We start from the raw sequence: 24,324 nt of genomic DNA, 5'->3' as shown, positions 1-24,324 counted from the left end.
CCCCCCCCCCTGCAATCTGACCTAAATTGGAGCATCTGCAAACAACCCACAATAGACCGATGACAAGTTCTGCTGCCAGAACAGTGTCAAACCTCAGCCTGGAGCTGCAGGCTCCTCCCCTGCACGCTGCCTTAACCCCTTCCTGCCGCACATCCCGCTGCTCTCACCTCTCCCAAGGCAGATCAGGGCTCAGGATTTGGGTTCCCAGGCCAGGGGCAGCTGGCAGCCTCTCTGCAGCGTTAATGGTGTGCTCATCCTCCAACCCTATGTGGATGTGGCCACACCGGGATGAAAGGTTTTGCTTTTTAAAGAAGGGTTAAGCTTGAACCACTCCTGAGAATCCCTCATTTGGGGTCAGATGGCGGTTGCTCCAATTTGGCCTGGGAATCTCCCTGTCTGCATCGCTTTAGAAAGGAAGCTTTGACTTGCTGAAGTTATCCAGCACTTGAGCAAGACAGGCTTGAAATGAGCCCAGTTCCAACAAGCATGCAGATGACCCGGGGGATGAAGACCACGATGGGAACAGAAGACTGGAGGTGGTTCTTACAGCTCCCGGGAGTGATGGATGGGGACCGGACAGTGTGCGCAGGCAGGTTCAGGCACCAGACAGACGTGATGCTGAAGGGAGGAGGGCTGGGAGGAGCACACCTGGAGCCCTCGGGGGAAACATACCTGAACTCAGCAGCGGGGACTCCAAGCTGAGGCTGGGCAGGTTCCCCGTGTGGCTGAAGGGCCGCGAAGAGTTGCTGATGCTGGAGCTGACAAGAGAACCCCCAGAGAACGGTGACGAGGACGTCGACGTGGACCCAGCCAGCTGGGCACCCAACATCTCTTTGCTTTTGCCCCCTTTCGGCCTGCCAGGCCCGTGCTTGTTTTTCTTGCTGCCTTTGTGCTTCTTTTCCTTCAGCACCTCTCCCTCTTCCATGCTGAGGGATGGCATACGCTTGTGGCTGCTGCTTGTGGCAACGCTGCCTGATGCTGAAGGGCCACCGATGGGGTTTGAGGCTTTGTAATCCACAGGGGAAGCATCACGGCCCCTCGGCTGGCTCACAGCAGAAGTGGAAAAGCGCATGATGGACCCGAAGCCTGAGAAGATCACCTTCTGCTCAAAGATGTCCCCCTTCTGGCCCTCATACAGCGGGGAGCAGTGGGAAGACGAAGAGGAGGAGACGGGCTTGCGGTACTTCTCGTCGTCCTGCTCTAGCTTGGGGAATGCCACAAAATCCTGGGAGCACTGCAAGGAGCTGCAGGAGGTGCCTGGGGGAGGAAGAGGGGAAGCAGACATAGGAAGGCTTGTGGTGGCAATAACACAGCCCACGATGCAATGAGAGCACGGTCAGAGGGCAGCCCCTTGGTCACAGGCTGCTTACCGAGCCGACAGACATCTCTGCCACCTTCCAGCCCTGCCCCGCTGCTCTGATGCTCTCTAGAAAGCACCAGAAGTGCACAGCAGGTGGCTTCACACCACCCAAATCCACACGTGTTTGCTCCCCTGCACCATCACCCTTCTTCCAGCCCCAATCAGGGTCCCAGGAGATGAAACCTGCAAGCAGTTTCTGGCAACAGCTCGAAAAAAATAAAAATAAAAATCTGAGCAGATGGGAGCCCTGTTAGGTTTCAACTCGAAGCTCTGGGGTGTGGGGCTATCGGGTTGTGGCTCAGGCCTCTCCCCCAGCGCTCCTTACAGCACTGCTGCAGACAGTTCCACCTATGGAGGCGGAGGCAGGTGCTGCCCATATTGCCTGAGCAAGCATCCCTTTCCTCCTCCCTCTGCTCAGACATCTGGATCTGCTTTCCCTTGCGGTGCAGAAGGCGCAGGCAGGAGCAGGGCTGCAGCACTCAGACTCAGTTATTCCCCCCCATGCACAGAGCAAGGGGCAACGAGACCTTCCCCCTTCTGCTCAAAGGGGTTAAAGTGCAATCAGCCCAGTCACAGAGTGCTCTGAACTGATACCCTGGTGAACTGATACAGACACAGAGACACCAACGAGAACCAAAGCAAACCATCACTGCCATTCCCCCCTTCACCCTCACTCCTCCTCCATCCCTTACCTGCAGGCTGGAAGGTGCTGCTGGAAGATGCAGAGCTGAACCCAGCCGAGCTCTTCCCGCTCCCCGTCTTCTTCCCCTTGTGGCTGCTGCCATGACTCGAGGACTTCTTGCCTTTCACCTCTGATCTCCCGACCTCTGAGGTCTCTTTGCTCCCCTCATGGTGGCTGGTGGAGCCCTGGCAAGCAGCAAACACGGAGGTGACTCACTTGAACCAGATGTGGCCACAGCAGGGGCTCTTTTTACCAATTTCCCCTTAAGAGAAGTAATTGCTCTCTCTGCCCGCAGAGCGAAGGCCAGCTCACGTTACCCCCAGGAGAACAACAGCATCCCTCTCTGCTGCTCCTTGGTGGCACCAGTCTTTATAACTCAGGGATTACGCTCATCCCATCTAACTGCAGGAAATTAAACAGGGCACCGACAGCACAGGCAGCGCAGCGGAGAGAAGCACCCACGCTCAGAGGGTTATTCAGCCCAAACACAATCTGAAACTGGCTGCAATTCAAACGCATATCTCAGCTGCATCCCTCAGGTGTGCTGTTCTCTGCACGAGGTCACTCCACCTGCAAGAACCCGGCCGTCCTGCTGCTGTGATGGGAGTTGCAATGAGTTTCACACTAGATCTGCTGCTGTTCCAGGGAGCTCCACGTCTACTGCAGCACAGCATCTGACCATCTAACAACAGATGCTGCCCAAACCCCTCGTAAGCCTGCAGGAGTCAGGGAAGCAGGGGGTGAAGAGGCCGGACAGATGCTGGGAAATCCAGCAGCTTGGGGTGAGAGAGAGAAAAGTGTGGGAGCTGAGCAAGGGGGGGGTGGAATGAATGGAAAACCAGATCCCTCTGGGCAGCCACACTGGGAGTGACAGCTTCACCTTCACATCACTTCAAAGCCAAAACAGCAGCAAAGATCACTTCTTGCAAGGTGTTACTGCAAGCATATGGATAGTAGATATTGCTCCAACCTGATGGCCACAGCCCCAAACGCAACACCTGCACATCCGTGCAAACACCCTTTATTTTGTAATGGGAGCAGGTAGAGGGAAGACACAGAGAAGCACAGCGCCTTCCTGGCATTGACTCCAGGTGACCTCTTCTCAGGGAGAGCTGAAGCAAAAAGGGCTGGCGATGCACACTCAGTGCCCAGATAGAAATCTTTCCCCATTCCTCCCACGTGGTTTCATCACTCCGCACAATGCAACAGCTGGCTGCCTAACGCACACCAGATGTGCCGGGAATATGAAAGACAGGAGGAAGGGAGTGGTGGAAATTAGGGTGGGGGGAGGAGGGGGGGGGAATCTGTATTTTCTCATCACAGACTCCTGGATGTAGGAGATTAAGCCTTCCTGATTTATGATCTCAGAGGGAGCATGAAAATCTTTCTGACTTTCCACATCTGCCTCGGGTGGGGGAAAGGAGAGAGGTATCTGGGGGCTATGGGAAGTCACAGCAATGAGATGGCTCATGCCTCAGCACAAATGCAAAGACCCACATTCCCCCCCCGCCCCAGCCCCATAAATTTACCTCTGCGGAGCTTCACACAAGGTGCACGAGGCCACAGAAGGGCAGAGGGAAACCGCATGAGAGGACATGTTCTAAATGGGGAGCATCAGGAAGGGAGTGCAGGGCAAGCAATGAATTACTGCAGGGTGGGAGGGGGAAATCTGAGCTGGGAAATAAATCTTAATAGCAAAATTAATAGCAAAAAAAAGAAAAAGAAAAAGAAAAAGAAGGGGGAGAGAGGCTGAGGGGGCAGTGCTGAGGGCAGAAACCCACCTGCAGGGTTGCTTGGACCCACAGTCTGCCCTGACGGACCCCCCCCCCACATTTGGGGGGCAGGATTTTACCACGTGTCCTGCACGGTATTTGCCAAATGGATCTGCATGGTGTCACCAGGAACCCCTCACCACGCAGAGCCTGCACATGGGGCAAGGGCCTGAGCCCCCAAACTCAATCATTTCCCCCCTCTGTGCCTCTGTTTCCTCTCTGCTTTGCCCCACGGAGCTCTGTGTGGCACTGCAGCCTTCCAGGACACACACATGGACTGCCAAGTGCAACACAGCCCTGACCCAATGTGCCAGCATTAATAACAGTAACGAGGGCTGCCATCCCACCGCATCCCTAATGAAGGAGATCCTCCAGCTGGAGGAAGCAGGGCTGGAGAAAAGCCTGCGTGCCAGCTGCTTGCATTGCATAGAAACAGAAGCCCCAACCTCTGCACCATCACCTTTCCTCCAGCATTTATGTGCAGAAACACCAATGGTTTGTGTGCTTTGCAAACAGGTGCGCACGGGGGAGCGCATGCAGCAGGGGAGGGGGGGGGGAAACCAACACCAAAAACCAACAGAGAAGCACGGAGGAAGCGAGAGCACCCTTTCAAAATGAGGCAGCAGTTCCATTTTGAGGAGCTGTTTTAAGCAACCGAGAGGGAAAAACGTCAGCAGGACAAACCTGCTGCCCCAGCTGGAGGTGACAGGAGGGGAACTCCTGCTCCAGCAGTGCAGAGCCACATTGCACAGAGCACAGGCATGCATTCACCTCCTCCCCCCGGCGCTCGCTGTCCCCATGGGGCTGTACCTGTTTGCTGGCCTCTCTGTGACACTGTGCAGCACCCGAGCGCTCCTCATTCATTAATTTATTGATGGGAAATCAGAAGAGCATCTCTTTGCCTTCTGATTGGAGGGACGAGCTCCTAGAGGGAACCACTGACAGAAAGCAGAAGGGGGTGGGGGGAGGCTGTGCAGCGTGGAAAACGCAGAGCTGCTTTGCCCTGGATTAAACTACTGGCGAGGAGAAGCAGGGAGGACGCAAACAAGGAACAATGCACTGAGAGCAGGAGATGCGACGTGCTGGAGCAGCCACTCGGGCAGGCTGTGTGCATCAGCTGCCCTTCCAAACCAGATTGCTCAGCAGAGGTCAAACACATCTCCATTGGGAGCTCTGGGCTGAGGTGCCTGGATGAGGCTGCAGCATCAGTGCCTGAGCTGCTCACAGCCAGCACCGTGCTGTGCTCCTTATAGGCACGATGGAGATGGGCTGAAGGCTGTATTTTTTGCCCCCTGATGCCTCTGGGAAATTCATACCCGTGTCAGGATGAGGGATGCTGAAAGGCTCTCTGCAAACATCTAATGCTGAGACAAACTTTGACGAGCAGAGGGGAACCAGAACAACCCCAGCCCCATCCCAGCTACTGGATCTGCCTGAGCAAGGCACGGGGCAGAGGTTCCCAATATTTGTCAGCTCCAGGCCTGGCAGACCCCCAGAGCTTAAATCACGCTGCAAAACCTCAGGACCACCCCCTCAACCTCCTCCAGCACCTGATGGCCGCGTGGGTGCGGGGAGCCCCCAGCATCCGCCGCTTCCATTACAAACCCCAGAGAAAGCCAGATGTTGCAGCTCCAAACACGTAGCATGTGTGTGTGTGTCAACAAGTGATCGTGATGGCTGCAGCTGGCAGAAGGAGGCAGCTGGGGTGGCTTGCAAGCCTGCAGATTTACTGCAAGTGCAACAGAGAGCGGCAGGACGGCTCCCCAGGGGGGTTTGCAGGGGGAAGGTGAGGGCTTGCAGCGTGCTGCTTGCTGTGCTTGCTAACCCATGCAGCCAGCACTGAGCCCCAGCTACACAGACCGACCTGAGAGCAGAAACTGCTGCTTGGCAGAGCAAAGGTTTGCTGGTGAGCCACTGTGCTGGCAAGAAAACCCTCCTCTGCCCTGAGCTCACTTTGTGGATACCATCTTTCCAAGAGGCTTTTCCAAAGCATAACGAGCTGGCAGTGTTTTTGAAGGTTTGGATGGGCCACGTGAAACAGCTAGAAACTAACACAGCCCGAGAGCATTACGCAGAGGGGAGGGATGGCTTCTGCCTCTCTCGTGTTCCCCCGAAAGACTGCAGGAGCTGCAAGCAACCAGCACGACCTTGAGTGAGAGCCTGCACCTCACAGATCCATTCCTTACAACCCACCCCACTGCAAAAGCATCCCCAAGCCCCTCCACGAGCACCTCTGGGGGATCTTCATTCTTTCTGCTCTCGTGAGGATGCTCTCATGCCCCAGGATCTGCCCCTCTCTGAGAGCAATGCCATCCACACTGCACAAGGACACGTGCTGGAGGCAGGGGAAGGGCTCAGAGGTGTCACGAAGAATCATTTCCATGCTGGAAGTTCACACTCTCAGTTTCCAGTGTACACGAGAGCTGAGGTCACTTCTGTGCTTCAGGGTGCTCGCAGCCCAAAGCAGAGAGGGGCAGTGACAGCACAGGAGCTTGGCTGGGCCCAAGCAACAGATATGAATGGTATTCAGATTCCTAGAAGACGCAGGGAAGCACTTCAGTGAGAGGTTCAGAACTCTGGCAGAAGCCAGAGGTGTAGCACAACTGATTGCAAGAGGAAGACTGAAACCACATCAAAGCATCTTCACAGCTACGTGGTTCAAGAGGGGAGCACGGGGTGGACAACGCAGCAGGTGAGAATTGGAAAGGAGAAATCAATCTGCATTGCAAAATTAAAGAAAGATGGGCAGCAGGGGCCAGGCTGCCTGAGGAAATGGGGAAGTGGGAATCACCACTGTGCTCTTCTGCACTGTCACACCAGCAGTGTCAGCTTCTTGTTTGCTGCACGTACCCCAACGCACTCTGCTGCGGTGAGCGGTGCTATGCAAGACTTGAAAAAGGACAAAGATGGCTTGGGCTCCAAAGAGAGAACCTGTTTGGATGTATTGCATCAATGTGTCTTACATAAGGACTGCCACGCTGCATTGCATGCGTGCCTCACACAGGCTTTGCAGCACTCATATTGGAGTGGGTGCTTTGGGTAGCAGAGTTCGAACGATGCTTTGAGGAACTCTGCGCACACACACACAAAAAAAAAAAAAGCAAGGGAAATGCACTCTGTTATGAGGATTAATAATAACACCAATGCTGTCACTCAAGCACAGCTACAGTCTTTAGGATCTCCTGCATTTGAGCTTCCAGAGTTGCAAGCTGCCTGTAAAACTGAATTCACCCTTCTGTCCTCGTTTATAAAGTCTGGCAGGGCTTTGAGGAGACAGTGGGTAATTGTGTGCCACCACTTCAGCTGGCCAGGAATCAGGTTTTGGATTCCAGTTTAGCTTGAAAATAATCTTCTTAGGCCGTCAGTTCCCAACAGCTCTGTTAACTGGGTGAATCTGCTGCTCCCCAAAGCCAGAGCTGAGCTCCTTGATATGAGTACAGAGAAACCAGGAGTGACTGCAGCTCAGAAGTTATTTCTTCCTTCTATCCAGCTGTGTCTCCCAGCCTGAGGCCCCTTCAGGCTGGCTGTGGCAGCTCTATCCTGCATCTCCTCCCTGCTCCAGGCTTGGCCCCACGCAGCAAATCCTCTTCAATCCTAACCCAGAAGGACCCAGACTAACAAAGGATAAGGACTCCTCCCCTAAGCCTTGCCTTGCTTACCTACCTGCCTCAGCTGTTTACTGTGTGGCAGCGGGAAAGGCCAAATCATGGATATTTATCTGTTCTGCGAGAGCTTTAAATCTGAACATCTGCTGCAGAACAGGCGGGCACTTACAGCTCCATCACTGCACTGTCAGTGCTGACAGACACCCAGGCAGCTGCTGTGCCAAATCCCCGAGGTGGGAGCAGAGAGTGAGAACGAATCGGGAATCGCAAACAATGGACAAAAAGCTCTTTCTCTGCCCCTCTGCATCCTCCATCCCACCTCCTATAGGAGTGCGGTTTCCCCCTCCCCTCCCTCTCTCACCCTTTTCTGGGCTCAGTACCTTTTCTGCAGCGATGGGCACCGTGGGTGTTGGAAGGCTGGTGGGAGATTCTGGACGTTTTTTGTGCTTCTGTTTAGGTCTTTCTTTGTCCTTACGACTCTGCAAAAGAAATCAGAGAGCACTGGAAGGCTTATTTTTCCTCTGCTGAGAATAGTGGTTGTAAGGGAAAAGAAAGGAGGGTGTGTGTAGGGGTGGATTTACAACCATACATTCATATTCCTCTTTCCTTCCCCACCCATCCACAAGAGCCCAACGTCCCTTCCCCCACCTCCCAGCTTGGGAGTGTCCCACTATCTCTGCTCCAGCTGCAGCCAACATCTGGAGCGCAGAATATCAACAGAAGCCCCCGAATCAGTTCATGCTTAAGAAGATAGGGAAGGATTTAACAAGCTCTGCCTGATTTCAAGAAACCTGAGCTTTCCTTTTGCTATTTCCCCAGCTGGGGCTCTGTGCCCCTTACCCTCACTCTCTTACCTTCTTGGAAGGTCTCTCAGATCCACCCTGTGCAGCCACTGGGAGGATCCTGACCTCAGCACACGTTGCACGTGCACAGGTTAAGAGCTCACACAGTGGAGATGCCAACCCAGAGACCCCCCCCCACCCCCTCCCAGCAGAGAACAGCTGCTCTGGGCCCATCTAACTGCAGTCAGACTATTCAGATTCATTCCTCCATCCCGCTTCTTTGTCTCATTAAAATCTCAGAAAGATGGGACTCTTCAAATCACAAACCAAGGAAAAATCACGGTCTGAGAAACACCGAGTCCTGCCCACCCTGCTTCTATCATCTGGAGAATGAGCTCTAACCAGGGTCCCACTCCTCCACATGGCTGTTTTACCCCAGGAGCCGAATCCTCACCTCAAGAATGCGTTCAGAACACAGCAATCACATGGGAGGGACTCTCCAGAAGATGGAGATTGCTTCCTCCTGCACTCAGAGCCTTGGGGCTACCACTGCCAGCACACTACGGCAGGGATGGGATGCTGCATTCCAGGGATGGGACGCAGCAGCAACCATTTGCACTCACTTGACAGCGCACAGCAGAGTGCTGATGAGCTCAAGAAAGCTTTTCAATATCTGCATCTCATTCTACAACTTGGGAAGTGAGGGTGCACGGGATGAGAGAACTCACAGTGGCTTCACAGGAAGACGCAGCAAAACTCAGAAGGAGGAGCTGGGGACCCCAATCCCACCTGGATGAGTGCGGAACACACTGCAAGAGCCATGGAAATGAAGGCAGGAGCCACACAACCTCCTTACAACACAGAACTCACTCCCTCTCTTTCAGACCCCCAAATGCATTTCAGCCTTGAAGGTGCAAGAGGGGGGAACACAGCATGATGCTGGAATCATTTGATTTCACATTCACAGCCAGGATGGGACAAGAGAGAGCCAACCCAGGGCTGTGACATTGAGCCTACACACACCCACGTGGAGAAGGAGAGGAATGTCCTGCCTGTCACCAGCCACGAAACCTCCCACAGTGTCACCGTGATGGTAACAGCCAAACTCACATCCTCCAGCTCCAAAATGCTGCCTGTCTCCTGGCTGAACAGCCTCCCCTCACTGCTGGTAAAGTCTGCAACAGCCAACTGAGCAGCGTTCTGCTTCTCTGTAGGAGTGCATACATATGTACATGTTCAGCAAGAGCCCTGCCTGCACAATAGGGACCAGATTTCTGGAACGCCTCAGTTCCCATTCAGATGCTTGAATAAACCATCACGTTCTCCAAAATAATAAACGCTGGGCACAGAGCTCTTTTGAAGATCTGATCCTCTCTCCATGTGCTGAGCAACTGCACACAAACTGCAGCTCTGCCCTGCAGAGAGAGCAGCCTTCGTGCTCTGCCACCGCAGCCCTAAGAGGAGCAGAGCAATGCAGTGCCCCGTGTTAAATGGGCACGGTAATTAGTGCCATGGCTCAGCAGGTGGGCAGAGCGAGGTGCTGGTGGGACGGTGATGCCCACAAAGGCACCGGGTCAGGAATAGGCTGGTCCCTCCTGGCTGCATGCTCAGATGCACTAAGGCAACTCAAGCCTCCCCCAGCAGCTGTGGGTTCTCTCCAGGAACTGGAAGGCTCCAAATACTTCCTGCCAGAACCACAGGGTGCAAAGAAGGGAGGGCAGGAGGAGCAGAGGGCAGCAGCACCGTCCCCTGCCTCTCGAGTGCCTCCTCTGCACCAAGCTCTGCTGTGCCCAGCACTCCTCAGAGTTCCTCTAGAAACCTCTCCAGGAAACTTTCCAGACCTGCGTGGCTATGCCATGAAGCAGAACCCATGGGAGGAGGAGAAGGAGGAGGAGGAGAAAAAGAGGATGCACTGCGTTCAGGAAACCTCTCACTGCCCACATCCCATCTTTGCAAGCCAAAGCTGCTGGGTGCTCCCTGCAGTAGGCAGGCATGCTGGGCGAGCTGCAGTCTGCAGGGAGCACAAACCTGTCCCCAGCAACGAACTTCATGGAAAATAAGCTCTCCCCATGCAGGGCTGAGCAGCTGGAGCTTGTGGGCATGGGGCAGGGCAGGCCATAGTGGAGAGGGGGGGAGCACAGCCACACCGGGGCCATGCCAGCCACACAATCTCCTTCGAGCTCAACCATCAGAGAAGGAATGAAACAGGATCTCCTGCTGCCAAAAGGGCTGTGCACAGTTCCTCCTGCTCCCCCCGCCGCTGGCTCCCCTTCCCAGAGCCCCCTCTTCTAATCTGCTGGACACCAGCAATGGGATCGTTAAAAGCAGACCAGGCAGGGAAGCAGGGAGGGCAGAGCCAGGAGCTGGGAAGAGCCAAGCAGGCTCTGCTGCTCCCTCCCTCTTTCCCAGGCTCTCTGAACTCCCTGCCCAGAGGAGGAGGAGGAGGAGGAGACCAGGCTCTGGGCTGCAGCCATGGCAGCCGCAGTGAGGAGGAAGGCACTGGGCAGAGGGGCACCAAACCCCCTCCTATATCCCCCACCTGCACAGCAAAAGGCCCCAGAAAGCAGTCAGGGATGCTATCAAACAAGGTTCCTCTGCAAGATTAGAGCAGACTGAGGTTCAGCACTCCTTCCCAAGTGGAAAAAGCGTCGCTTTGCACTTCAGTGCCTGCATGGAAACAAAGCTCCAAGCGCTTCAGATGGACCTCCATCACGAACCCAAAGGCAAACACAAAAGGCCTTACAGAATCCAATGGGGGCTGCAGAGAGGAGGAGGCAGCACAGCCGTGGTCCTGGCTCCCACCCTGCAGTGAGGGAAGCAGTTTGGGAGCTCACTGTGTGTCGGGACTGTGCAGAACTGCTCCATCCCCAGCCCTGGGGCACAGCTGCAGGTGGGTTCCTTTGCTCCGATCTCTGCCTCTGGTTCCTGCATCACTGCAAGTCTCCAGGATGGGGATTTTCCCCTCTCATAACCACCTCCTACATTCAGTCCCCTAATTTTGCTCACGGGTTCCAGAAGTTTGGGAAGAGCAGCACTGGATGAGCATCTCTGCTCATTAAGAGCAGCACTGGGTGAGTGTTTCTGCCCAAGGACTTTATGCCTTTATATCTTGTAGTGTTTCTGTGCTCCCATTCACTCCTGGTGGGACAAACTACATTCCACAGAGCGTAGTAATTTATTTTTCTATGCATTTCCAGCAGACAATATAGGTGACAGAACATCTGCACTTCATTCAACTCCAGCATTTCCTTGGTGTTTAGCTATTGTTTTGTTCCTTTCTTCCTTTCTTTCTATCTCTTTTTAAACAAGCCCTGCAAAGGCTCCCCTAAGGCAGAGCACACACACGGCACTCCCAACCCCAAGGAAATAAACGGGGACCTTTTTTCTAACTTCTGGCATGTCCGAAGCTTGGAACTCTCCCATTTTCAGGACAGCATAGAAGGAAATGCTGGGTTTGGTATCATTAGTGCCTGCAAGGGGGGTGGGGGATCTTGATGCTGGCCTGCAGTCCCACATCACAATCACCCCTTGTCCTGCAGAGAACAAGATTCTTCACAAACACCAGGCTGCTTCCCAGCAGGGCTCAGGAGCCCAAAGCCCAGCTCTGTTGTCATACTGAAGCCAAGGGGTTCAGCGTGGTGCTCCTCGCTTTGTGCTCCTCTAAAGCACTGCTCTGCTCTGGGTGGGGGCACTGAATGCCATGCAGAGCACCTGCAGCCCGCAGCTCACACACTGTGCTGTGCAGTGAGCATTCAGCAGGATGGGACCCGACAGCCATACAGGTGGACAGACTCAGGACAAAGCTGTCCTGCAGCAGCTCAGTGCAGCAGCACGCTCAGCTGCCCTGCAACACGTGTGGTTAGATCACACCCTGCACCTCATGTACTCCAAAACTCTGCGGGAAGCCTCAATTTGGGTTCAACCCCAATTTGGGCTCAGCTCCATTTTGGGTTCGGACCCAATTTGGGCTCAGCCCCATCCCTCCTCCCTGCCCCTTCTAAGCACCCTTACAACCCCCAGCTCTGCTGCTTTGCCCCTGCAGCCCCACTCTGTGCTTCCTGCCCTCCCCATGGGGACGCAGACGATTCAGCCCTGGCACTGCAGCTGCACCAAGCACTGCCAGCCCCACCAGGGCCTCACTGCACCCACAGCAACAAGACGGACTCTGCATGCTTCAGAAGGAGCCCGGAGGCCAACAATAGTGCCAAGCAACACCAGGAAGCTATAAATAAAACCCCAGCCCTCCTGCTTTTGCTTCCCCCTGGCGCTGACCTGCTTTCCAAACCGGCGAGCAGCGCTGCCCACCCGACCCACCAGCCTGCACCCAGCCAGAGCTGTGCAAACACACCAGAGCTCTGCCAGCCCCCAGCTTTGCACTGTCAGTTATCATCCCAGCCCATCACCCAGCCCTGCCCTCCCACCATCCCCCCCCTCCCCTCCGACTGCTCCTGCCTAAAAATAGTGCGTTCCAGAGCAGCGCTTCGCCCCGTGCCAACCTCCCTGCCCGTGCACAGATGCTCTTTCTCCTTCCTCCTCCCCTCCCAGCAGCTGAGCACACACACACGAGGAGCAAACACTCCCAGTATGTTTGAGCCTTGTCACCAGTGGGAAATTTACTGACTCGGTGTCACTGGGTACGTGCAGACCTGGGAAGTGAGGCTTGCCTTGTTTGCACACATATCAGGTAGGTTTGGGCAAGCTTCCCAAGCACCTCATGGGCACGGTGGGCAGCGTTTCAAGCTGGATGTTGAAGGATAACCTCTGTAAATAAAGAGGGAGACGGCTTTCCTGCCCACACAGCTTATGGGCTCTCAGCTGAGCCTGCCAGCAGGGATTCGCCATGGCCACATTGCTTCTGAAAGCCTGGAAACTGGGCTGGGATCCACCAGGCTCCGGCCACACAACCCAAGGGCTGCTGCTGGATGTGGGTCACCGTGATTACCCACTCAGCATCATTTATTCATGCTGAGGATGCCTACTGCAACAAGGAGAGAGCACACACATGAAAACAAGCAGGCAGCCCCACACTGAGGGCAGGGCTTAGAAAACTCACGCTGCCATTTCCATCGGGTCACCACATCACAACGGCGTAATTTGGCTTTTGACCACAGCAAAAACCATGCAGAGGTCATTTGTTGCAATAATTCTGGGTTTTTCCAAACAAAAACCACAGCCTGGCCCATGCAGGATTAAAAACTGGCAGTACTGAATGCATTCCCTCCCATGTTATTTCCACTGCAGATCCTACACTCCTGTTTTGGGGTGCAAAGGGGGAAAGCCAGAGCTCTGCTGGGATTCTGCCCTCTGTGCTCACTGCTGTTTCTCCTTGAAATACAAACCTTCATCACGTGGCTCAGTTGGGTTAATTATGAACCCCGGCGTGCTGTTAACACGGCCTGTAACCTTGCAGCAATTTTGATGAGTACACCTTAACCAGCACAGTTAAACAAACAACGCTGGCACTCGTCAGACCTGGCACGCAGTGCTCTTCTAAATACTTGCTTAGCAAATGTAAGTTATTTTCAGGAGTGGATTTGAAGCAGGTGGCACAAAGCACTGCCTATGTTATAGGAAGTGGTGCTGTTGCTGGCAATTAAGCTGCTGGCCAAAGCGTAGTTTTCTCATCAGTCCCCTAAAAGTTGGGATCAGGGAACTGAGGATAATGACCCCCACTTTATCAAGCTCTTAACATCACAGCTCAAAGTACTGCCAGGGATCAGCCCTGCAGATGGAACCCACAGCACAGCGTCAGTGTGCCATAACACGGAGATGGGAAAGCTGTGCACGCTCTGCCAGGACACCTCTATAATCCAGACACACAACCTGGCTTCCATTCCTCCGTGCTCTATTCGCACATTTCTGGGTTCCCATCATAAAACGCAGCCACGGTTCAGATCTCTGAACGCAGATCTCTTTGCAGAGCCCCCCTGAGGATCCATCCACGCTCCCTGCGTTCTCTTCCCCTCCTCACCCCCATCACTCTGCCTCAGGACTGAGAGCTCTGCACACACATCTCACCTTCTTTGGCCTTTCGTGGTGGGACACGTGCTTCTCCTGGGTGGGGGACGTGGATCTGCTCCGCCTGCCAGCAATGAAGGAGCTGCCTGCAGAGTGCCGTGAGGTCTTCTGGGGTCAGCGGGGAAGGGGAGTCATGGAAAGCAGGGGTGGGGGTCAGGAACAGAGAGAGGGAACAGTTTTATAGAGCCCAGCTTTCATTGAGCTACGCCACGGTAAGTGAATGGTTCACAACACGAGGGACTGAATTCTACCTGCATCAGATACCCCTGCTCCTAACACGGAATCCACCATTCTGCAGATCAGAGGAATGGAAGCAGACAAATCAACCCTCCTGAGACGCAGCATGCAGTCTGTGGTCTCGTGTGGGGCTGTGGGGAAGGCTGCCCGGGCTCTGGGTGCTAGCAGGAATATTGCTGTTCACCCCAGATTTGAGCTGCACTCACAGCAAATACTGAGGGTCCCTGCAGGGCAGGGGGGGGGGGTCCTCCGAGCTTGGAGGGGAAGCTGACATCAGTCAGTGTGTGATAGCACTGATGAGAAGGGAGGGAAGTGGGCAAAGCAGGCAGCAAAAAGCCACAGAGACACACACTATGGAGAGGCCAGGTTTCCTTTTTGCTGGAGGGGGAGAGCAGGTGTCTGCTAACGATGCCTCTCTCTCCTGTAATTAATAGGGGAAATCCTTTGCCTCAAATACTCCTCCAACCACCCACAAATGACTCCACACCCCTTCTGGACTCTCCCTGTCCTATGGCAGAAGCTCGGGCTGTTCTGTTACACCTCCTGCTCAGGGTGCATGCTAACTCCCTGCTCCCCTTTCCCATCTCCTGCCATCCCTTGCACCAAGCGCAGCAATTAACACTCTCCTTCTAAGAGAAAACTTCCCTTTGACATCTCAGGATCGCTTCTGCAGCCACACAGGTGGGATCAGGGAAGCCAAATGCAGGATGAAGATGATGCTTTATGCACAACAAAAAAACCCCCACTGGAAGGATGAGGAAACTCACCATCTTATTGAAGTGGTACTTGCAGTAGCCACAATACTTGACGTTGTCAACTTCCAGGACTTCTTCCTCACACAAGAGGCCGGCCATCTGGGCACTGGAATACATGCAATCAGGAGGAGGATAGCAGCAATTACACACAGCCAGATGTCGTATTTCAGAAATGGGCAAACAGCAGTTCAGGACACCCAGGGAAGGTCGTGAATCCTCCCGTTTTTGTTTGGCTAACAGTTTTTGGGGGAAGTGGATGGGGAAGCAGAGTTCAGACTGTTTTAAATCCATATTAAGACTGTTAAAATTGCCACTGCTTTTCCACCAAACTGCTGAGCAATTTTTGCTTTTCTTAAAGGAGCAGCGGCAGTTCCAGCAGGAGACACACAAGGAGGGAGGAATCTGCACAGAGCTGGGAATCCCCTCGTTGTGCTGGTGGGCAATGCTGCTTTCAGGCTGCAGGGGTACACGAGGATATCAGCCCTTAACATCGCATCATCTAGATGATACTGTGCTGGAAAAGGAACATTCCTGGCTCATGACTCATCATCCCTTCTCTCCTTGGATTCCATACAGTCCTAGGGAAATCCCCAGCCCTCATTCTCACCGGGGAAGGCTTTGCTGAAACCTCAGCCTTCCTGGGGAAGTTCCCCTTGCAAACAGCACAGGGATGAGATACCCCTCACACAGAACACACACGGGGGGGGGGGGATTTGCCCCAAGCTTTACACCACTGTGTGCTGCAGCCCCAAAGCCACAGCAGCAAAACCACCAGCTGGGACTGATGCAGAGTGGATGGAGCTCACCAGGTGACATGGAAAGCTTGCCGACAGCCGTGCCGGTTGCACGCCATGCACGCCCCAGAAGCTGCTTTGCTCTCCCTGCCCTGCTCCTCACAGATGTAGCAGGTCTGCAAAAAAAAAAAAGGAGAAGGAATCTCTCAGAGAGGCAGACTGCTTTGCTCCCACTGTTCTCCAGGAGGCAAAGCTCTCGGGAGCTCAGATCTCGTATCGTCTCCCTCCTGTGATGGCAGCTGCGGTTGTTTCTCCGTGCCACGCACGCAACTCGTGCATCCCCTTCTTCAGCCCCAAACAATGGATGCGTTTGATCAAAACAGGTGATTTGATCAAAAATAAGCACGCAGCTTGGAGGAGCTGGGAGGTTGTGCAGGTGGCCGCGTTGGGGGAGAGGAAAAGAGGGGATCAAATGTTACTTGCAAGCAGGATTTGCTCTGGGAGTCCTTTTTAAGGAGATCTCAGTACCCAGAGGTTTCAAATAAATTCGACAGGAGGCACGGAGGACTAAAAGAAGCCACGAAGCAAGGCAGGGTAAGGATGCTTGGGGCAGGGAGAGAGCAAGGAGGGCTCACCTTGTTGAAGCGGTCGTGAGGAACGTACTGCAGGACGATGGGCTCCATGGTCAGCACGTTGGCAAACTGCACCTCCGGGATGTACAGAGCACACACAACGTGGGCCCACCCTGGGGAAGCAAAGGCAGAGCAGTGCTAAACGTGCTGCAGCCCAGCAGAGCCCTCTGCTCACACAGGGCTGCAGACAGGCACGGCAGGGAAAGAAGGAAGAGAATACAGGAAGGAAGCCAACTTGAGTTAGATATTAGATTTGAAACGGTGCTTGTTGTAACTTGGTTAGGAATCAGAGCCTTTGTGGGAGAAAGATGGGCAGATACGAAGGGAAAAGCACCGTGCAGCACTCAGTGCCCTTCAAAGCACCCTGTGGACTCGTAACCCAGCGCTGCAGATCTCACCAAAGCCATGGACAGCATCCCAGCAGTAAGTGATGCTGGTGGGGTGAGTCTGACATGTAGTCCCGTGCCAGTGGGAACAAAGCTCCCTTTATTGGCTGCTATCAGTGGCTGAAGAAGGCTCTTTTTCACCAAGCCAAGCGAGATTACAATCTGAAGCCACCAAGACACTTCCCAAATTAGATGTGTAAGCTGAAATTCCATCTGGTCGGGACAGAACTGAGAAAGCTTGAAGGTCAGGAGCCTTTGGGGGCTGATCCATGCTGGTATGCTGACTGCACTGACAGAAATTGGTTAGAATGAGGGCGGGCTCATTCAGATGGGCAGAGCTGGGCTCTATGGTTACAGAATCACACAGCACTCAAAGCACTCAGGCTATGCGTGTACAGTGACACGTGTACAACACCTCGTGTGCACAGACCTGCCCAAACCACATAATGACAGTAGGAAGATGCTATGCTATTACAAAGCAATCCCCCAACGTGGGGATGCTGTTGCACTAAGGTTCTTCTAGCAGACACTGCTGCAAAATACACCCAGGGCTCAGGGCTTCCTGTCTAAATATTATTCTCCATCAGAATAAAGACCTCCCTCACCTCTACCAGGATGCATGGCAGGCAGGTGTGGAAGCCTTTCTGAAAACTGATTTCTCAGGGCAGAATGCTCTCATCCTTTGGGCCTCCAGCTTCATCTTGCCGGTGATGCAGCTCAAAGGAGAACTGCTTTGCAGCCAGGAGAGCTGCTGGGACCCCAATGCTCTGCACAGAGCTACTCACCTCCGTTGTCAGTCCGTTTCAGGGCTCCATCTTTGTGGGGACACAGCTCACATCTCTTGAAATGAAGCAGAAACAACCAGTTTAATCTGACCCCCCCTCCCCCAGGGCACGGGGCTGGGAGAAGGGTGCTGGGTTTAGAATGTGCTTCTGAAAGACGGGGCTGCTTTCAAGGAGAGGAAGTGGAAGGAGGGCTGAGAGTGGTGTGGGTACAAAAAGACACTGAGCTGCGTCAGACTGTGTGATATGGACACCTTTAAGCCCCAGCCCGGGGGCCACAGGCAGCTCTTGACTTTCATGGGGCTTTTCAAAAAGAAGTTTTGGTCCTTGCGGTCGTGAAGTAAAACTGAAAACCGTGACTCAGAGAGCAAAAGGCAAATAAGCAGAAGCCATTATCTATCTTTGCCTCTTTCCTTCCTTCCTTTTCTCTTTCTCTTGTGATTTTTTTTTTTTTTTTTTTTTTTTTCCAGCCAGTCTCATGACTGGGGCTGTTGTAACATTTCCAACAGCTGGGCATTGGGAGCCATGGATTCCCAGCCCCATAACCCAGCACTGCTCACTGCTGTCTGCTCTGGATCCTCAGTTTCCGTATACAGATGTGCACAGGGGAGGTTTGGGGGCACGCTGGCACACACAGGGGACCTTCTCCCAGCCCTGTGATGCTCAGCCCTTCTCATTCCCTAGCAGAAATACCAGATTTGTAAAAAAAAAAATAATAATAATAGCACGGTCCACAAAGGTGGGCATCCTCACCCAGCCCCAAAGACCTTCCATAGAGGTGGGCATCCTCATACACCCCCAAAGGTCCTCCATAGAGGTAGACATCCTTATACATCCCCAAAGACCTTCCATAAAAGTGGGCATCCTCATACACCCCCAAAGGTCCTCCATAGAGGTAGACATCCTTATACATCCCCAAAGACCTTCCATAAAGGTGGGCATCTTCACCCATCCCCAAATTCCTTCCACAGAGGCAGGCATCCTCATGGAGCTCAGTGCTCCTCCTGCTGACATTCAGACACAACCAGTGGGTCTGCGGTGCTGTGGGCAGCAGGGAGGCTCATCCCAGCTCTCAAATCCCCACGACAATGCACAAATAAGTGACGAAGGGACGAAAACCGGTGCCCGCCTCACTTTCCCTTGCAACTCTGCTTGGACTACACGGTTCACACTGCTGCTGCTTGGGTCCAGACTGACGGAGAGGCTCTCACAATTAGCATGGAAAGCCAAGACAGAAAAAACAACTGGGTGAACTGAGACACTGTAATAAGAAATTTGCACTTGAAAAGGCCCCTCCGCTCTCCCCTCCACCCCTCGGATCAAAGCGGCTCTCCCACCACGCGATTAGCAAAGCTCTGATTGTAACAAGAGGGGTTAACAGCTCCATCGGCCCCACACAAGACTTTTAATAGCCCTGCCTCTAAATGACAGCTAAAGCCTTCACATGATCCCTCACATGAGTGCCCTCTGGCCATCGCAGCTCACCGGGCTCGCCAGACAATTTGATTACAAAGTGGATGGGTTTGAGCTGCTTACGGTAAGCACAAAGCATCGGCTGCATCCTTTAGGGACCCGCACATCTGAGCCGGGATGCGGGCAGGGATTAACGGTACCTCCTCCTTTCACTCAACCTGTGCAGCCTCCGGGGTTTTTACTTTCATTCTTTGGGAAAAGAGTGGAGTTGGTTGATTAAAAGCAAGGTTGGAGCTCCTGACCCCCCCCAGGGCTGTGGATTCAGGGACAGAGCCATGGGAGCATCCCCCAGAGCACTGAGCTCCTTCCGAAACCAAAGAGGAGATGGAGGAGATGGACCCCCCCTAAAGCACAGACGCAGAAACCACAAAGTTTTCAAGGAGAGCAACATCCTTTGCACCTTCCTATCTTGCTTTCAAAGCAGAAGTATCAATATTTAGCCAATGCACACACTTGTTGTGGAACCTCAAAGCTGCTTACAAGCTTTGTCTACGGAGACAGACAGAGAAGAAAGACGCTGCTGTCTTGCAAAGGAGTTTGCAACGAAAGAAACACAAATCTCAATTCGTCCCGCTGCCGGGAGTGGGTTTTGCTCTCAGAAAGCAGCGTCCCTCTGTGAGCAGTGTGTGCAGGCAGGCAGCACTGCAGCAGAGATGCAGCGATACCCACGGCAGTGCTGCACCACGGAGCGCACATCCGATGGCACCGCAGCAGCGGGGCTGTGCGCATCGCCCGGGACCTGACTCATTTCCCTCCCTCTGATCACACTGCATCAAAGAAGATTCCTTTCACGCATTTACCCATCTGCACATCTGTTGCTATGACTGGAAAGGTGAAGGATTTGGATAGGAAGTTGCCCCCAGCTCTGCTTTGGGAAGGAAGATTATCACCGCTCGGTTATCGGAGCAGCAGGGCTGAATGCTGCAGGATGGAAGGGTATGACTGAAGCCCAGCATGCAGCGTCCAACAGATTTCAGTGAGGGTGAGCTAAATGAGCAACCACCTGTGGGGGTGATGTTCGTATGACACCTTGGAGGCAGTTGGAAGTGCCTGAAGCACAAGAGGAAAGTGGGAACCCTTGTGACGAGCGCAGGTGAGGGGGAGCTGTGTGCACTACTATGGTTGCACTGCTGCTCCACTGGAGGGCTTCTCTTTACCTGCGAGACGGGGGAGGAAGGAGGCTCACGAAACCCAAATTCCTTTCTTTGCTCTCAAACGATCTGCAGGATGTAAAGCTGCTCAGAGACACATTTGATCCTCTTTACTGCCGTGCATCAAAGCGGAGTCTCGCAAAGGGAGGAGAGCTCAGGTCTGAAAGTCTGGTCTTGTTTACACTCCCGCTTCCAATGAGGAACGAGTCACTGTGATGCAGGATGCATGGCACAGATACCTACTTCCCCCATCCACCCATCCTTGCCAAGTTCTTCGCCCATCTGTGAAGCATATCACACTTCTGTCCTGCAGTGAGCAAAGCCCACCTAGGATGGAGCACACACCTGCAGAGATCCCCTCCGTTGGCTTCACCCAAAAATGAGCTGAACCAGCTCAGAAGGCAGCGCGAGCATCCACCAGTGCTAACCATCCCAGCTGAGCTCTTCTGTGTTTGAGAAAGGCCAGGCTTTAATCGAAACCCACTTGGAAGGAAGCGAAGCAGGGAGCTATCTAGGACTTAGGGCAGAGCAGAGGGAATGGCTCCAGTACAGCTGACAGATCTGCATCCAGGCCCTCAGCAGCAGCTGGTGCAGCCCCATCTGATGAGGGCAGGCACTGCAAGGAGCTGCTGTGCTACAACCTCACAGCCCACACAAATAACTGCCCCGCAGGCAGACCTCAGGGGCGCTCCTGGCCCGATGGGTTCCACTTCTCTGCCCCACCAAGATTAATTAAGAACATTTGCAAAGCGTTCCATGCAGCTACATTGCTACTTAGGCAGAAATGAAGCCCTGGTTCAGCATCCTGGTATTTCCTTCCTCTATGCAACAAATCCTTCACGCAGGAGACCATTGCTGCAAGCGAGATGGGAATGCCAGCCCATGCAGCAGTGTCTCAGGTGACGACAACTCTCCACCACTGCAAAACTTTCTGAGGAGCTGCACAGAAGAGCCACAACCTTTTACGAGCACACCGTTATGCTTGAGGTCTCCAGATTTTCCTTTGCTTACAAGCTCCTTTGGCAGCGCTCCCATTGAAACGGTTCAGAGAGCCCTCTGATAGAATCCCTCCTATTGCACAAATAAGAAATGAAGGGAAAGATTTGGAAAGAGAATTGGTCTCTCGGGAAGGTGAGGGGTGAATTCTGTGCTTAAAGTCACACTGTAGGGTATGGGCAGAGCTGGGATCCCTCGGGCAGGGCAGTGGCACGAAGGGCCCTGCCCCAATCTGCTCCCTGTAGGAACACAGGGGTTCTGTACTCACCACCCTGGCGGCTCTCTCTTGAGATTCACATTTCCGACAGAACCACGGTCCAGTAGGAACCTGGACAATCCCATAGCAAGCTGCAAGGGAAGCAGAAACATTCATTTGACCATCTCTGAATGGACCAATTCCTGCCTTAGCAGTCAGAAGTGGGTAACAGAACCAAGAATTACACTCGAGCAGCATTCCCTTCCCCTTTCTCGTTTCCACACCCAACAACAGCAGGCAGCCCACAGTGAGAGGTCCAGCACGACACAGTGATCCAACGAGCTCACACCCAGAGTGCAGCATTCCAGTGAGAATCTGCCCTAAGTGGGAATGCAGCACTTGAGAGGCCGGGACCAGTTGTGCCCAATGAACACAAATGGGGTAAATTCTGACCCCTTAACTTTGCGAGCATCACCAGTGATCTGAATCTACCACTGTCCCATAGCTGGCTGCTAAGCACCTTCACCATGATTAACAGTGAGACACGATCTCAGCGTGGTGAAGGGAATGAGGTGAGCACTGAATTTGGGTATTCAGGAGCACCCCAGGAACAGGTTATGTGTTAACTCCGTCTCCCAACAAAACTGCTGTCTCACCCAGCTGCACCAGGCATCCCTCTTGCTTTTCGCACCCCTATGGGTTGTCTCAGGGGTTTCCCTCTGCAAGCTGCACTCCCACACCTCTAACATTCACCTCCTTGTCCCACAGGGCCGTGCTGCTTGAAGCCCATCACCTTCTCCCTCCGTCTGCCCATGGATGCTCTCTGTTGAGGCCTTGAGGGAGCTTTGGTGAACCTGAGCACCGCACAGGTGGGTTTACAGCAACAGAGCTGGTAAAGGCAGGGGTAAGAAATAAAGCTGTGTGTGTCCAGGTGGGGGAATTCTCCCAGGAAAGAGCAAATTCTATCTCCTGTATTCCACTTTCAGATGCGAGCTGGCAGTTGGAACGGAATCCCGGCCACTCGAGACATTTGAAACTAGGTTGGACAAAGCATCTGAAAATATCCTGCTGGAAGCAATCCGGTGCTGTCCCCGGGGAAAGGAGCAGCCACGACCCACAGCAGGCTCCCTCCATCTCTCTAATGTCTTTTATTCTACTTCAGCCAGGAAAACGAACGCAATGCTGGAGTTAAACTGAGAGAGCTGACTGCAAGATGAGCCAAGGCACAGACACAAGGAAATAGAAACTACATGAAAGCAACGACAGAGGAGCCTGCCGAGGGTCCATCTTTAGCAACAGGCTCAGGGCCAACAGCAAGCACTCAGCTGGAGCCAGCGTGAGCTTCTGTGCCCGCTGCTTCCAAAAGGAAAACGGGGAAGAAAACAAGGAGAAAAGCAGTCTGTCAATAAGGCAGAGCTGCAAACGTCATCTGCAAATGTTCTTCTTGGAGATTTCGTTTCCAATTTTTGTTAAGGTCTTGAATTATTATTATTATTTTTTTTTGCTGGAGAGATGTCTCAGTGTTGTCACAGAAGCGGTACTGGTGGTTTTTAACTCAGCTCTGTGCTGAGCAGGGGGTTCCTCACTGAGCCCTACAGTCATCCCAAAAGCCAACTGTGGTTCTGCAGCTATTCAGGCATCAAACACAGTGTGTGGCCATGGGGAAGGAGATGAGATGAACTCCCACAATGGTTTGCTTCTCTTTAGGAACCTGAAGCCCAGCAAAACACCGCACTGCTGCCGTGCTTGGGGAGCAAACTGAAGGTGTTCTGAGCAGCCCCAGCACACTGCTCTGCTCCCCATGAGCTCCTACATCCTAACTACACAGCTGTGCTTTCCAACCACACCAGCAGTGCTCTCCCAGGGGCTCTTCCAACACGCTCCAGCTCTACCAAACCAACACAACCTGCCTGCACATCCATCTCCATGGCCATGGGGCCCAGAAGCACGCACCCTCACGTGCCACAACTTGAAACCATTCTTGCCACCAAATCGAAGCGTCCAGCTGAACCCTGGCAGCGAGCACGTGGATGTCAGCATCCTTTACCTCCCTCCAAAAACAGCGGTGAATGAAACCACTCCCTCACATGCAGTTCGATGAGAGATGGGAGGAATGGAAGAGCTGCACCACCGACATTCAGAAGCCAAACATCCTTCCAGAGAGACCCAACACGGAGGCAACCAGGAGATGCCGAGCACCGACGGAGCGCAGAGCAACCCTGACCGGCTTGGCTTCCTCCTTCATCCCCTCTCCCATCACCTGCTCTCAGCACAAGCACGGGAAAAAGGAGAAGAAAGCTCCACCTGCGGACCCCCAGAGCCGCGCCTGATGCGGGAGGCATTTCGTGCGGCCGGACAGCGGGGAGAGCGGCGCAGGAAGGGGTTGGGACACGCGGGGAGATGGATGGGATAATAATAGACGGCAACACGGACACGCCTAGATGAGACCAGAAACCTCGGTGCTGTTCAAAACAAACCAGCCGGGTCGATCGCCGCTCCTCTCTGTCGGATTTAAAGACGCACAAACGCGCGCACGTCTCTATTTCCTGGGAGATGCGCGGAGGACAAACTTTCCGGTCCCATCGCGTGTGTTAGGGGCGTGCTCCGAGTCATTTAAAATGCAAATCGCGCTTATCTCGGGGAGGAGAAGGGCCGCTTCCTCCCTGCCCTCGGAGGAGGCGGCGGCTGCCGGGCCCGCGGCCGCCCCCGCGGGGTTACACGGGGCCATGCGCGGCCGCGGGGCACGGAGGGGCGGAGGGTCTG

The 24,324-nt window shown here is 53.8% G+C and overlaps 1 protein-coding gene across 2 annotated transcripts; it reads right to left on the bottom strand.

Moving 5' to 3' along the window:
* Nucleotides 1-18: 18 nt before the first annotated feature.
* LOC104914602 (protein AF-17-like) lies at nucleotides 19-23,030 on the bottom strand. Of its 2 annotated transcripts, none has more exons than XM_010724608.3 (10): nucleotides 22,315-23,030; nucleotides 21,634-21,713; nucleotides 17,749-17,803; nucleotides 16,581-16,690; nucleotides 16,018-16,121; nucleotides 15,224-15,317; nucleotides 14,220-14,324; nucleotides 7,800-7,898; nucleotides 2,053-2,227; nucleotides 19-1,257 (listed from the first exon to the last, which is right to left on the bottom strand). In XM_010724608.3, the coding sequence occupies exons 1-10, from the start codon at nucleotides 22,373-22,375 to the stop codon at nucleotides 596-598; spliced, it is 1,545 nt and encodes a 514-aa protein (XP_010722910.1). In that variant the 5' UTR covers nucleotides 22,376-23,030; the 3' UTR covers nucleotides 19-595. The 2 variants fall into 2 exon arrangements, with proteins under 2 accessions (XP_010722910.1, XP_010722909.1); XM_010724607.3 differs by having other exon boundaries at nucleotides 20-1,257; nucleotides 14,220-14,327; nucleotides 22,315-23,028.
* Nucleotides 23,031-24,324: the final 1,294 nt, after the last annotated feature.

The sequence above is a fragment of the Meleagris gallopavo genome, chromosome 29 (genome assembly GCF_000146605.3).
Source record: "Meleagris gallopavo isolate NT-WF06-2002-E0010 breed Aviagen turkey brand Nicholas breeding stock chromosome 29, Turkey_5.1, whole genome shotgun sequence".
In the NCBI taxonomy this organism is placed as follows: Eukaryota; Metazoa; Chordata; class Aves; order Galliformes; family Phasianidae; genus Meleagris; species Meleagris gallopavo.
Note: the sequence above shows the minus strand (reverse complement) of the source record. Positions and strands in the feature narration are given on the sequence as shown.